Source organism: Cupressus sempervirens, chromosome 11, assembly GCF_028749045.1.
Source record: "Cupressus sempervirens isolate cs-2001-9-10 chromosome 11, ASM2874904v1, whole genome shotgun sequence".
NCBI lineage: Eukaryota > Viridiplantae > Streptophyta > Pinopsida > Cupressales > Cupressaceae > Cupressus > Cupressus sempervirens.
In genome coordinates this window covers 224,565,903-224,578,651 of record NC_143128.1, presented here as the reverse complement: position 1 = coordinate 224,578,651, position 12,749 = coordinate 224,565,903, and the positions used below count along the sequence as shown (strand labels likewise).

At 35.6% G+C, this 12,749-nt stretch overlaps 1 protein-coding gene across 2 annotated transcripts in view; it reads right to left on the bottom strand.

Annotated features, from left to right (window-relative positions):
• Window positions 1–1,117: 1,117 nt before the first annotated feature.
• The window catches only part of CCC1 (cation-chloride co-transporter 1), a 108,769-nt gene continuing 97,137 nt past the window's right edge, over window positions 1,118–12,749 (bottom strand). For both annotated transcript variants that reach the window (XM_089811526.1, XM_089811525.1), the window contains exons 10-13: window positions 4,446–4,640; window positions 3,788–4,188; window positions 3,338–3,499; window positions 1,118–2,386 (exon numbers count right to left, since the gene is read on the bottom strand). In XM_089811526.1, the coding sequence (XP_089667652.1) occupies window positions 1,308–2,386; window positions 3,338–3,499; window positions 3,788–4,188; window positions 4,446–4,640 (1,837 nt within the window). In that variant the 3' untranslated portion in view covers window positions 1,118–1,307. The remainder of the gene's footprint in view (window positions 2,387–3,337; window positions 3,500–3,787; window positions 4,189–4,445; window positions 4,641–12,749) is intronic.

Genomic DNA, 12,749 nt, shown 5'->3' with positions numbered 1-12,749 from the left:
CCCTTGCTACTATAGTATGCGTGAACAATGTCACGCTACAATATTTATGCTTAATTCTAATTGCAACTTTCATCTCCATCCATTGGGCATCACTATTATCAGGTTCCTTTGCAACTATTAGTAGTTAGCATTGTAATCTTAGGCATAGAATTTTGTTGTTGTGAGTGATAACTCAGAATCAGATTTGGCATTGTTGTAGTCATTATTGTAAGCCCATTTGTCTTGGCAAATTCATAGCAAGATCGTACATGGGAATGAATTCAATAAAGGAGATATATGTTGCATACTATTTGTTTGACGAAATGTCCATTTATTAGCATATATGATCAGCATACTAGTTGTATGTCAATTGTTTGTCAAAATGTCAGTTGTAGGTATGCATTCCATATCTAGTTTCTATTTATATGCATTGAAAACACTCAAAAGTAAAACACTTGCATGTTAGTTCATTGTAAGAGGTATTGTAATATCATTTGCGAACATTCTGAATTTCTTAATATTATTCAAACTATATCAAACAATCTGAAACACAAAAAATCAAAAAAGAGAAAAGCAGCATACAAATGTTTGACAATATTCCTTGAGCTAAAATCAGTCAGTTTGGGCAAGGGATATTATATTGGTATCAGAGCTTGCTTGCAAAGTGTTTGACAAAATGTCAAACAAATGAATTTGAGAAGGATTTCATATTTAACAAAGTTATAACTGGTTGGGGTTATTACATCCCCAACTATCTAATAACATGTTTTATTGTGATAAGATAGGGTGTCAGCAAGGAGATTCCTTAAGTATTGCAAAGTTACAGTAACTTATTCTAAACTGTTAAAATATGAGATGGCTCTTTTGGCCATATGTGTAGAATTTCTTGTCTCTTCCTCTAATGAACCACATTAGATGGATTTACTACAAGGTGAGGTACAGATAATTCCATTCCCAGTCTTTGCCACATACGACTTGTCATGGGGAAGAAAATACATACAGATGATTTCTACAGTAGCAATACATAAGCAACCAGAAATATTTATAATTACATCAGTCTATACTAGTCAACATGGCTAAAAGAAAATAATAGTAATGTTGGAAAGAATTCCAAAACATCATATGATTATGGACACAATGGCTCAAAACACAAAATCCTTAATTTGACTATGGAACTCTGCATGATTACACCTCTCCATTTGAGCATTCTTCCAATATTACACTCTATTAATAACAACTATTTTCCCTTGCCAAAAGAATTGACACATACCAGTAAAAGAATGGATGACATGAAAAACTCAAATCATGGATCAGTATGAGACAAAGTTCTATGTAAAAAGAGTAACAACATCTTTCCGATATCCACGGACCATAAGGAGCCTAGGGATGTTCTCCACCAAAAGATCCATGTACTCCATGTAAAAGTATGGAGGATGGTTTGGCGGTGGGGGTGGCAAACTAACAAGCACAACTGCTGCCATTCTTGAATATCGCAAGATAGTGGCATTTAGCTTCAAAGTAGTATAGAGAAATTTATTCACTTGTTGCTCAGTTACAGATTCTGAAACACCTCCATCTTTCATTTTCCTCTTAATGTCCTCTGCCTGTAAAGCTATTCGTTTCCGTGCTTTTGAAAACGACTCCATGGCATCTTCACGTTCAGTTTCTAGGCCTTGATCCTCTCTGTGTTCTTCCCATGATTTCATTGTAATGACAATTACTTCAGCTTGCATACGGAGTTCATATATAAATTTTTTGACATCTGCTTTCAACTCTTCTGCTTCAGTGTCCTCTTCAGCTATGCAATAGAGCTGAATCTTGCAACTCTCAAAGCTTTCCTTTGTGAGTAAAAGCTGAGAGAGAAGTAGCATGAGGCCACCATCACGTACAATCCAGTAAAGGTCAATTGTTCCATACTGCTTCTGGTATTCTCCGGGCCATTCGTCCAAACCCTTCACTATGACGACTGCTTTATTAGCAACAATACAGTCATTTATTATGCTGACAAATGTCCCTGTTATTTCTTTCAAATTTTCTTGCCTCCATATTTCTGGGTATCGCATGACAACAATGTTCGGTTTTAGATTTCCAAGGCCCATCGTTTGGACAATGCCACGAAAGCCTTGTTGCATGTTCTCAGCGACAATGATTTCTGCAACTCCCTCACAATTTTTGTAATCAATATATGCATCCAATTGTCGCCTCGCAGCAATTGCTTCTTCAGCCTTTTCATTGTAGTCACCATCCAGAATTGAAACAAAGATTGACATTCCTCGACCCTTTTTCTTCATGCAATTTGCAAAATCAGCAAGCTTTGGATGGCATGGTACGTTCTCAGGTAGCTTGCCCCATGGCCTGCAGAAGATCAGGGGTATTGGGTACCAATTCTTTGGATGGACTTGATTGGCTGCATTCAAAAAAGGTATATAAGACAGTCTACTAATGAAAGAAACTAAAAAGTAAGTGTCCATCATTGAACTAAAATATTATGGGGTAAAGAAAAAACAGAACAGCTCTGAGAAGGGAATGCCAAATAGCATTAGGTCATGCATTTATAAAATCTGATGTTTTCTGCATGGAAATTTAAACAATTTTAACTACCCAGTAAATACAGAACCAATTTTTAATTAGTCTGCAATGATAAATTGCCCCCACTTGTTTTTTCATTTTTGAAGATTTTTTGGTGCTTGGAGTTTTTTACTTCTTTCAAAACTTGAGCTCAGCTGATTGGGAGGGAAAGGCGAATTCCCAAACATCCTTCAGAGGTTTTACCAATTAAACTATCTCCTAAATAAATATAAAATCCATCACTTACGTTTCCCATCCAACTTCCTGCAATTGACTTAAATATTTGCTGAATGAATGGTCTTCCAGGTGATTTTAGACTACAATTGAAAATATAGAACAAAACTAAAATATGGGACAAAACAAGGACAGAATCATTACAAGGCATCTAATATGACAGGGCACACAAGTTATGTCTTAACTCACAAGACTGAATACTTTAAGGATGTAGCTCAAGCAAGCTATCTGTAAATTTGTAATTATATTATTATATGGAAAAGTTGCTGTAAAACAAAAAACTCTAATGAAAACAAGTCTTTTAAGTATTTCTCCTGATTTGATGATCTTTAACTACTAACATAAATTGTTGAGTCCTATACACATACTAAAATATACATTATGGCTTTAAATTAAACCTGAATCAATTTACTACTTGTGAGAAATCAAGATGAGGAGATCAAACCTAATTAGTTAACTGTTTGCTAAGGACTGTGGAAAACATGCACTACTGTAGATGATGACAAAAGCAAATGCAAACAGTTGTATTTTGAAGATTAAAATATAGGAATATCACCTCCCAAGGAGCGAAGACTTCGTAAAGCCAATTGAAAATATGCACTTTTGAAGCCATCTCCCCAGTCACCAGCCTTCCCCTTGATACTCACATAGTAGTATAATAGGCTTGCAAGTGCTAATGAAATAATGGTGAATGGCCAAGATATCAAGAACATGATAACTGCAGAACAGAAGCCATCATCAAAACAGTGATAAGACAGAATATGCCCTGCTCAAATGCATAAAATTCCAATAATTCAACAGAATTCACTATTGAAATCCAATTAATAGACATTTGATACCAATAATTCATTTCCTCAAAAACATAGGACTTGGGCTTTCCAGATAGTTAAATTAGAAAGTCTAATAGCACTGATTTATTCCATTTTCCACCAGTAAGCAATCATGGAAATTGCATCTATGACATTCTGCAACTGTATTGAAATCAAAGGAGAGATGGAAGATGTACCGATACAGAGCGCAGCACCAACAAGGGAAACACTCCAGTGGTGGAATTTCCATCTGGGACGCCAGCTTGGTGCATCCAGAAGGTCCAAGAGGAAACATGATAAGTTCACACCAGCATAACATAGAAGATAGAACATGGTTATCACTGGTGTGATGAGATCAAGATTCCCAAGCACAACACAGAAAATACAGATAAATGCGGTAAACAGCGTTGCAAGATGTGGTTCAATGCTGTCAGCAGCCTTGAAATACTTCAAAACTGGAATAATGTCATCATTAGCAATTGCTGCAAGCAAACGTGGAGCACCTGAGAGAGACTGAAGAGCTGCTCCAAGAGTAGATAATATAATACCAATATAGATAATTGCTGGTACTGGCCAAGCTACTGTTGCTGTCAAAAGCCTGAACAAGCATATAAATGCACAAATTACTGTCTTGCGTAGGCATAATTTATTAAATTTTTTATTTTTTATTTTCAAGGCACTTTATATGCAATATAGGCAGTTTTCAAAATGCATTGCAACTGGCATGCCAATCTTCCTTTCAAATAAGGCCTAGGAGAACATTACAATTACATTAATTTTATAAAATATGCAAATGAACTATAGAAAAAATAAACTCTGATTATCAGAAAGTGACAGAATATTAGGAGTGAATACCTGTCCGTTAGAAGTCCCTCTCTTGTGGCTATAGCTCCAAACAACAATACAGAGATCAAATACATAACAGTAGTAGTAGCAATCGCCCATAATGTTCCAACTGGTATTGAGCGCTGAGTATCTCTCAAAGATGCAGACCGATTTGAACCAGCCATAATTCCAGTCACAGCAGGAAAAAAAAGTCCTAGTAACGCTCTGAGGAAAACAAAGACTTTAGGAAAAAAGTTCACGTTTACTAGAGGGAGCATCCAAATTTAGATATTAGTCATGCATTAAATCATTAGCACTAACGCCCTCAACACCAGACATTTTTTTCACAAATTCAAGAAATGGAGTAAAGAATCTCCGATCAGAAAAATATTTGTGAGGGGGTTAAAGGGGAAGACAATTTTGGACTCTTGCAAAACCTGGTCTGCCAAGCCCTGGCCTTAGCAACCCACATGGTACCCAAAATGGTTTGTAAGGTTCCCCTTGCAAGCAGGTTGCTGTAGTTCTAAAGTAGATAACAAATCAAGTGGATATCGCCACGAATATGTGTGGCTTGAGTTAATCATCACCTAAACTAAGACTTAAGTTGCTGGTTCTAATTCAGAGCCTGGGTCAAATTTTGGGATCTAGCAATTGTTTTGAGAGATTGGGTGCATATCAGGTTCATTCATATAAAAAAACGTGTAAAAATAATAAATATATACATATATTTGCAGCCTTGAAGTAAGAAAATTAAGTTTAGAATACTACAGCATAATCTAACAAACAAAACCACCATAGAGTCCAAGGAAAACTGGAGATGCACCCCAAGCTTTTTTTGATGCGTCCCCATTTCCAGCACATTTTGAGGATGGGGGGGCATGTCAGGAACATCCCCAAAGAACCACAAATCTCCAGAAACCTCTCCAAAACACAGAGATGGGGATGAAACGTAAAGGGGAAGGCCTGTCGTCCCCTTTGTTTTCTAAAAGAAACAAAACACTTTAAAAAGACATTAATTTTTATTCATTTTTGGTGGACCCCAACACCCCAAGTCAATCTAAATGGGAAAAAAATCTTTCATTTGAATGCATTTTGATTTCATTTTATGATTGTCAAAACGCTTGTGGGCTGTAATAAAGTTTAGAGTTTAAGGAGAAATAGTTTTTTTCTTTTTGATTGGTAAGAAATATTTTATTTTTTAGCATGGATTGAAGCAGTTGTAGATTTATTTTGACATTTTTTTGAACAGTATGAAATGTCTGATTTTGTTTTTTTAATTTTTCAGTTCTGACTTTAAAGTTTAATTAAACCTCACAAAACTAACATGGGCAGAAGTGATAATGAAGTAGAAGAAACTCAAAAATGATGCAAGAGTTTAAGCCTCCTCGGATTGTGGAAGCGTTGAGGGTGGATGTGAACAAATTCCAAATCAGTTTGAATGCCCTTCAGTGTCATCTTGCAACCTTATGCAAATGGACCTTTAAACCGAAAATACCTTTTTCTACAACTTGTAACAGCCCTAAATGCTGAAAATAAAAATAAAAATTCAATGGAGAGTAAGGTGTGGTTGTCATTTGCAAGAAAGAATTTAGAGGGAGCTACACAAGGGTGTAGTCTCATTTCTTGGCTGTCATAGACTGTAGAGGCAACGATTGTAAAAACATAAAAGAGAATGATAAGGTAGAGGCTCATAGATTGGCATGGAAGCAGAAATGAGGTCTAAAGTTGTCACATTGCCAACACATTCTTCTAGAAGTGGACAAATCATCTATGCCCATGCCATCCCTAGTTAGTAGTAGTAGTGATATTGCCACAAGGGAAGAGGAAGCAAGTTTTAATAGAATAGTATAATGTTCTTTTGATGGTCATCTTAGTTAGTCTTTAGTTTACTAGGTAGTTTCTATTAATGTGTTTAATTCACAACTGTTTCTTTAAGAAACATCATTTTGGTAAAATCTAAACAAGGAGCTTTTGTCTCCTCTATTTAATAACAACATTGATTTACCATAACATTGTATCAGAGTGGGTCGATGGGATTTCATAAAATTTGGCGACTTTTAAAAGAAAATTTTGAACCTCGTTTGTTATGGAATTTTTTCTAGAAATTTGTTTTTCAATTTTTTGAAATAAAAAATGTTGGAGGTGTTTTATGAAACTTTTGCAGTGCGTATTCGGAGATTGTTGTTGAAAATCACAAGCATGGTTGAGGGTTCTTGGTCATTAATATTTTGCAAATCCAAGGAGGGTCTCGACAGCAGCAAAATGTTTTGCAGAATTTCTAAGCAAAGGACAACAATTAGACAATGACCATTAAGGGAGGATATTAAAAAATTACAATGTTTCATTAATAGCCATCTTACTTAGTCTTTAGTTTAATAGGTAGTTTCTATTAATGTCTTTAGTTCGCGATTGTTTCTTTTAGAAACATTGTATTTGTAAATCTATATAAGGAGCTTTTGTCTCCTTTGTTAAATAATAAAAACATCGATTTACCATAACATGTTTAATGCACAATCACAAGATGCAAAAAAAGTCTTCCATAGCCAAATTTTGTTATGCCAGTGACATCTCATTTCATGTGGCTCATATGAGAGTTAAATCTCTCTATTTTTTTTCCTCTCTTTCGTATATTTAATTCTATTTCTAAGGGTCAATCCTCTTCTATATTTTCATATTCTCTCTCTGTTCAATATGGAAACTTTCTCTCTCTTCAAAATGTTAATATTTCTCTCTGTTCATTATAGAAACATTCTTCTGTACCTCTATTTAATAACACATTCATTACTTTACCCTAATATTATCAAAGCTTTTTTTTTGAAAAATAATAGTTTCATTATTAAAATTCCCTGAGTTATTTTTTGAAATTGGTTTTGAAAATCTTTAGTTTCTTCATGAAAATTTAGACTCGAGATTTTCGACATCCTTTGCTTGGATGTGTTCAAATTTGTTTTTTTTTAGCAGGAATCACCTGTTTTTCTTCAAACCCGTCTAGGGTTTCTGTATTTTTTTTGGAGGCCAATTTCTCTACAAATCGTGTTTGTTTTCCTTTGTAGTGGGTTTCTCAGCATTTTTTGTTTTTTGCAGATTTGTTTGATGCAAATCACGTAGCTTCTATAGCCCACATTTTTTTGCTCTCTACTATCCACATACACCCATTTTTTGGTAACTTGCATTCATTTTCTTGGCAAGATCATGGCCAATTTCATGTGACCTTCAACTCTATTTTGAACGTGTTTTTCCCAGATGTGATTTTGATTTTTTTTGGCCTGTTTTCTGCCATTTTTCCTTCCTATAGTGGTCAATTTCTTCTACTCCAGCATCATCTAGTTTACAACCAAAAGGTGCTGATTCCACTATTTTTTTCAGTCAAACCTGCAATTTTTTTAGTTTTCTCAAAAATGGCATAGAGTTTGTGCCTTTTCAGATATTCATATTTTTTGCATCAAAAATGTGTCATGGCATCTCTCACCAATCTTCTCTTGCATGGCAATCTGCTACAACACCTGGAAGTAGAGAATGATGACAATCTTCAAGTACTGTCGCCTTGAGGCACTTGTTATGGGTACCGAGACTCATCCTACCATAGTCAATGCTACTCGAGAGAAGTTTGATGAGCATAATCGTGAAGTGGTTATGCTCATTAAGCTTTCAGTTAGTGATGATCATCTGCCTCAAGTGTCGTCCGACAAGATTGCTACAGAGATCTAGTATTATAAATGAGCACGTGTCCTTATAGGAACATCTTCTAAAGATTAAGGACATCAGAGATCAACTTGAAGGCATTCATCGTACAATGGAGGAAGAGGATATGGTGGTCATTACTTTGAAAAGCCTATCACCATCCTATGAGCACTTTATTGAGACACTCAACATAACTGCAACTAATTTTGACCTCAAATTTCTAGATTTGTGCACCAAACTTCTACCCTACAGCAAGACTATTGGAAACAACAGTTTGGTAGCAGTGCTCCTTCATCCTCCTTTGAACAAGCATTTTCAGCCCAATGCTTTCACAAGGATAAAGGCCCGTCTCAATCATCTTCTTGGTCTCAAGATAGCTCCAACAAGAAGCAAATCCAGTGCAACTATTGCCACAAATTTGGTCATGTGGTCCAAGAATGTAGGACTCGCATTGCTTTTGAACAACAGAAGTAGGGAGGGTCTCAACCACAGGCCAATATTGCATAACATGCAGAGGTCACAGATCAAGCTAAGTCTGCCTTTTACGCCTTTTGAGGATTCGCCATCAAATTTTTTGTTTCAAAGTTAAATTGATCATTAAGGGAGGGTATTAGAGTTAAATCTCTTTTTTTTTGTTTCGAGGGTATTAGAGTTAAATCTCTTTTTTTTTGTTTCTCTATCTTCCGTAGATTTACTTCTATTTCTAATGGTCACTCCTCTTCTACGTTTCCATATTCTCTCTCCGTTCAATATGGAAACTCTCTTTCTCTCTTCAGAATGTTTCTATTTCTCTCTCTTTGGTCATTATATCAACATTCTTGTGTATACTTGTATATATAGCTCATTTAAGATCTCTGTTTAATAACACATTCATTATTTTACCATAATAGCTCATTCCTCTTAATTAAAACAAACGCTCAAAGATCTAGCCTTTATTTGTTCCTTACTAGTACCCCATGCATATCATTAACTATGCACTGCTCTCCTAGACAAAGAGTACTCTAATGTTCACAATGTAAACCTTGGGGTTGCCTTATTTGACCACTCATTATCGCATTGTTTAGAATCTGAGGTTTCCTTGTTAAGAGAGGATAGAATACTTGGTATTTGATTTTGTGTTGAGAAGTGTTGCAAAACACACATCAACAATTACGATATCACCTTAGTAACTAATTAATCACTTAGGTCCTATTGTGATCTTTTCAAACATCATCCCATTACAAATGGGAACCCCTACATGTTTTGCCTACTTCGTCATTTTCTCTTGTCCTTGGTAGTTTTGGCTCAATTCCCCAAAGTTCCTTGTGTTTTGAGTAAGCATTGAATTGTTTGTGCTAATCTAGATTGAATTGTTTGTGCTAATCTAGAATAGAATACCATCTGTCTTTAGTTCTAAAAAGGGTAATTTTGTGAAAAATAGTAAATTCGCTAAAGTATGAAAAGGGAATTGATCTTTTGAAGGAAATGCTAATGAAATTTTGAGCATTTTGATGAAATTATTACTTTTGAAATTTTCTATTTTAGCAGGTCTAATTTTAGAAGTCCTAGATTGGCATAATTTTGAGTTTTGAATAGCTTACAATTTTTAGTATGTATGTTTTCTATAGGTCTATTTCTAGCAAATGATGAGCACTCACAAAGGAAGAAACAAAGAGGTTTCCACTTCTAAATCTCGAAAATGTGCAAATGAGCTAAATGATACAAAAAATGACCACGTTTAAGAACATTGAAAATGTCCAAAAGAGGAAGAAGCGGGGAAAATGTTGAGATTTCACTAGGTATGGAGGAAAGTCCTTGATTACATTCCAATGAATTCTCAAAGTGGAGAATCATGAAAGATGTTAAGTGTTGGAAAATTCCATGAATCCTCATATGCGCCTGTTTCGAGAAAGTGAGAAACAATCAAAATGGCTACTTGTTGATTAAAAGGGAGCAAAAATGACAAAAACTATGAAAAAGGTTCATTCACTAAGTCTAAAATGTGCTTATGGACACTAATCCTACGTATGCAAGCAATTATTTCCTCAACATTTGAATTTCCACTTCACATGATAAAACACGTTCAAGGGTGCTAATTTTCTAGTGTCATGTAATTTCTCCAAAAGTCTAAAATCTACAACCATGTCTAGAATGCACTCATGAGCACTAAGTTACTAAGTGCAAGGAATTCTCAGAAGGTGCAAAATCCTTAGTCATGCCTCAAGTGTGCTCTACAACACAAATCTCTATAGGAATGGAATCTTTTCAAAATCATAAAATCGGCATGGATTCACCTATGCCGAGGAACATATTTCAAATTTTCAAATCCACCACCCCATCTAATTAGGGGTGAAGGACATGGATTTCATATTGCTAAGGAATTTGTTTCAAATTTTAAACCCCTTACCTTGTCTACTGTGCATCTAAGGGAGGAGTTGCAAAGAATGGGTAAAATTGGCAACCCGTAGAAAATCTAGGATCAAGATCGCAATAGATGTTGGAATATTGGAATTCACCCTAGTTTTGGAAAATTCACATCCCTATCTAATATGTGGCCTTAATTGAACAAAGCATTGGAAATATTAAAATTTTCTGGTGTTAATTCACATCCATAACACCCATCAATTAAAGTGGTGTGAAGATGAAGTTAAATGCTAAAACATATTTTTTCAAAAAACAATTAAGATGGCATGACACATAGTATTAAATGCAAGAGATTTTTAGGCAACTTGCAAGATGACAAGAGAGAATCTCTCCCAAAATAGAAACTTGAAGTGTTTTTTGGAGAGTATTTAATGTAATAGCTAAAAAGAAAACATTGCCAACTTAGCAAGCTGGTGGGAGAATTTTCCATATAATAGAGGCTTCATTTCATTTCCACACATCAAGCTGAAGAATCAAACTCACAGGGGCGTGAGATTTGAGAAAGAAGAAGCAAGTTTGTGGTAAAAATAAAGAGCTTTTCTTCCTGAAAAAATTTCCAAGTCTAGAATGCAAAGTGTAGAAATGCTTTTTATATATTATTTTTATTACTGGATGCCATACTCACTTAGTCTCGTCTTGTAGGAGGAAGATGGCGGAATCTAGATGAGGCCTATCAAGGCAGGCTTTAATCAAGAATGAGCTGAAGGGATTTCTTCTAGGGTCAAAGAATATGTCAAAATGGAAGGAGGTTGGAGACACAAACCTAGGAGGCCTCAATATGAATGAGTTCAATAGAAGGATGTTCGATTGCAAGGAAAAAAACTCCAATGTTCCTAGACAAGAAAATAACTAGAACCAAAACTGTGGCAGCAGTTGGCTTCCTTCCTACCATCCAGTGTCCAAATCTTATTGTAGAATGTGTAAAGCATTTAAAGTCAAAGAAGAGGGTAATTTGAACTCTATATGGAAAGTAGTTGGAAAATCTAACTCAACCAATAATTGTTGAGGCTTTTAGAACCCCAACATATCAGTTCATGGAAGAATGAAAGAGAGGGCACTAAGGGTTTACAATTTTAGAACTGTCACTTGTTATGAAGTTATCAATCGTAACTGGTCGTAGAAGCCCAAGGCTCATCATTCCAAATTTCCCAAGTAGATTGTCTGGTTTAACTCAAGCGGGAGCATAGGGACCTGGTGATGTCACTCAACAAAATAAAGGTATACCCACAATCCTACATTTTCAAGCCATGGATGTAGTATTATATTTTGAAGTAACACATGGAATCAAGGCTTTGGGCTAGTCAAAGAGTGATCACTAACAATTTGGATAAGCAATTCAAGAATTTGAAGTAATCCAAGACTTTTTTTATGAACTCCTATGTTGTATACATGTTGGAAGAATAGCCAAATATGGATTAAGATATAGAGCACCCATGGGATGTGGTCCAAACCAATTGGAAGTGCACAAATGTTATCCTCAATTACACTTGTATAGCGTGTCTAATTACCTAAGAGTGAATGACACCTTTTCCATGCATATTGTCAAATCCCACCAAGGCTGCTTTCCCATGCAATTGTCATGGTAAATAATGAAGTTGCTGGAAAATAAGGCTCGTGGTTCATCCAATTCTCAAAATTCTCTTATATCTAGATTTAAGGATTCCCTTCCCATCCTTGCAGACTTCCGAATTACCCATAGATAAAATGGTGGTGTTGGATGTCACGAGGCAGTTGACGGCATGTGGCTAAATCTAGAAGAAGCATGGAGGAATTGCAATACTATCATATATCAATTCATACAGCAAAGCCGACTTTTGATCCTTAAAATAAAATTAGAGTGGTGTCTAGCAGAAAATATAGGCATAAAATGCATCTTGATAAGATGAGAGAAGATAAGATAATAATACTAATGTCCAACGAAAAAGCCACAAGGGTTTTTGAGACTGAGCATACAAACAAAAGAGTCAACCAAAGCAGGAGCACCAAACGGTGACTAAGAAGAAACAAAACAAGACACAAAACCATAGAAAAACCAAGGTAAGCATTAAGGATCCTTCCTTGGTACAAAGAAATCAGCTATAGAGGGATATAGCCGTGGACAATTCAGAGTCTTAGATCGTCACGGAGAACTGTTGTATCAGTGTCATTGCCTAGAAAGACTGGTGCAATGTCTGACCGATCTAGGATGAGTTATACTGCTAGGCCTTTTCAATCCCCGTAGAGGAGACAAGGGGGATAAAAGGGTGGTGA